Here is a 553-nt window from a genome sequence, read left to right on the forward strand (position 1 = left end):
AGGATGCAAATTAAAGGTACACTGCAGTGAAAAGCAATATTATTTCAATATTAGGGCTATGGAAAAATTTGTAGGGATATACCACTTATACTATTACCATAATCTGGAATCACTTCTGTAACTGGTAATTCCACTCCTTTATGTAAGAGGTATTAGAAAACAAAATAAAAAAACCCAACCAAACTTACTGGAGGTGCTCTGGCATGTCGTCATAAACATCAGTAAACAGAGCTTTCCATCCTGGTTTTTGTCTTCTCTCAGCTCGAGCAAACGACTGCATTACCTAATGATAAGGGAACACTGTCAGTATGGTCATTCAGGATTGCATAAACAAGTTACAGGTTCACGTTTATAGCTGTCTGTGTAAATACACTCGCTGATATACATATATTATATACTGATACTTTGTTATATGAGACATAAGGATATGTAGATGTATATAGTTTGACAGATGGATATATACTAACAGAACCTGCTACATAAATATATAGATGAAAAGATATATACATATTACATACACCTATATAAGTACATAGATATACAGGTATAGATC

The 553-nt window shown here is 33.3% G+C and overlaps 1 protein-coding gene across 1 annotated transcript in view; it reads right to left on the reverse strand.

Annotated features, from left to right (window-relative positions):
* LOC119585853 (2-oxoisovalerate dehydrogenase subunit alpha, mitochondrial-like) overlaps positions 1–553 on the reverse strand; it is a 16,148-nt gene that overhangs the window by 1,277 nt on the left and 14,318 nt on the right. Inside the window, 1 exon segment of the mRNA XM_037934584.1 lies at positions 189–283. Coding sequence (XP_037790512.1) covers positions 189–283 — 95 coding nt within the window.

The sequence above is a fragment of the Penaeus monodon genome, chromosome 20 (genome assembly GCF_015228065.2).
Source record: "Penaeus monodon isolate SGIC_2016 chromosome 20, NSTDA_Pmon_1, whole genome shotgun sequence".
In the NCBI taxonomy this organism is placed as follows: Eukaryota; Metazoa; Arthropoda; class Malacostraca; order Decapoda; family Penaeidae; genus Penaeus; species Penaeus monodon.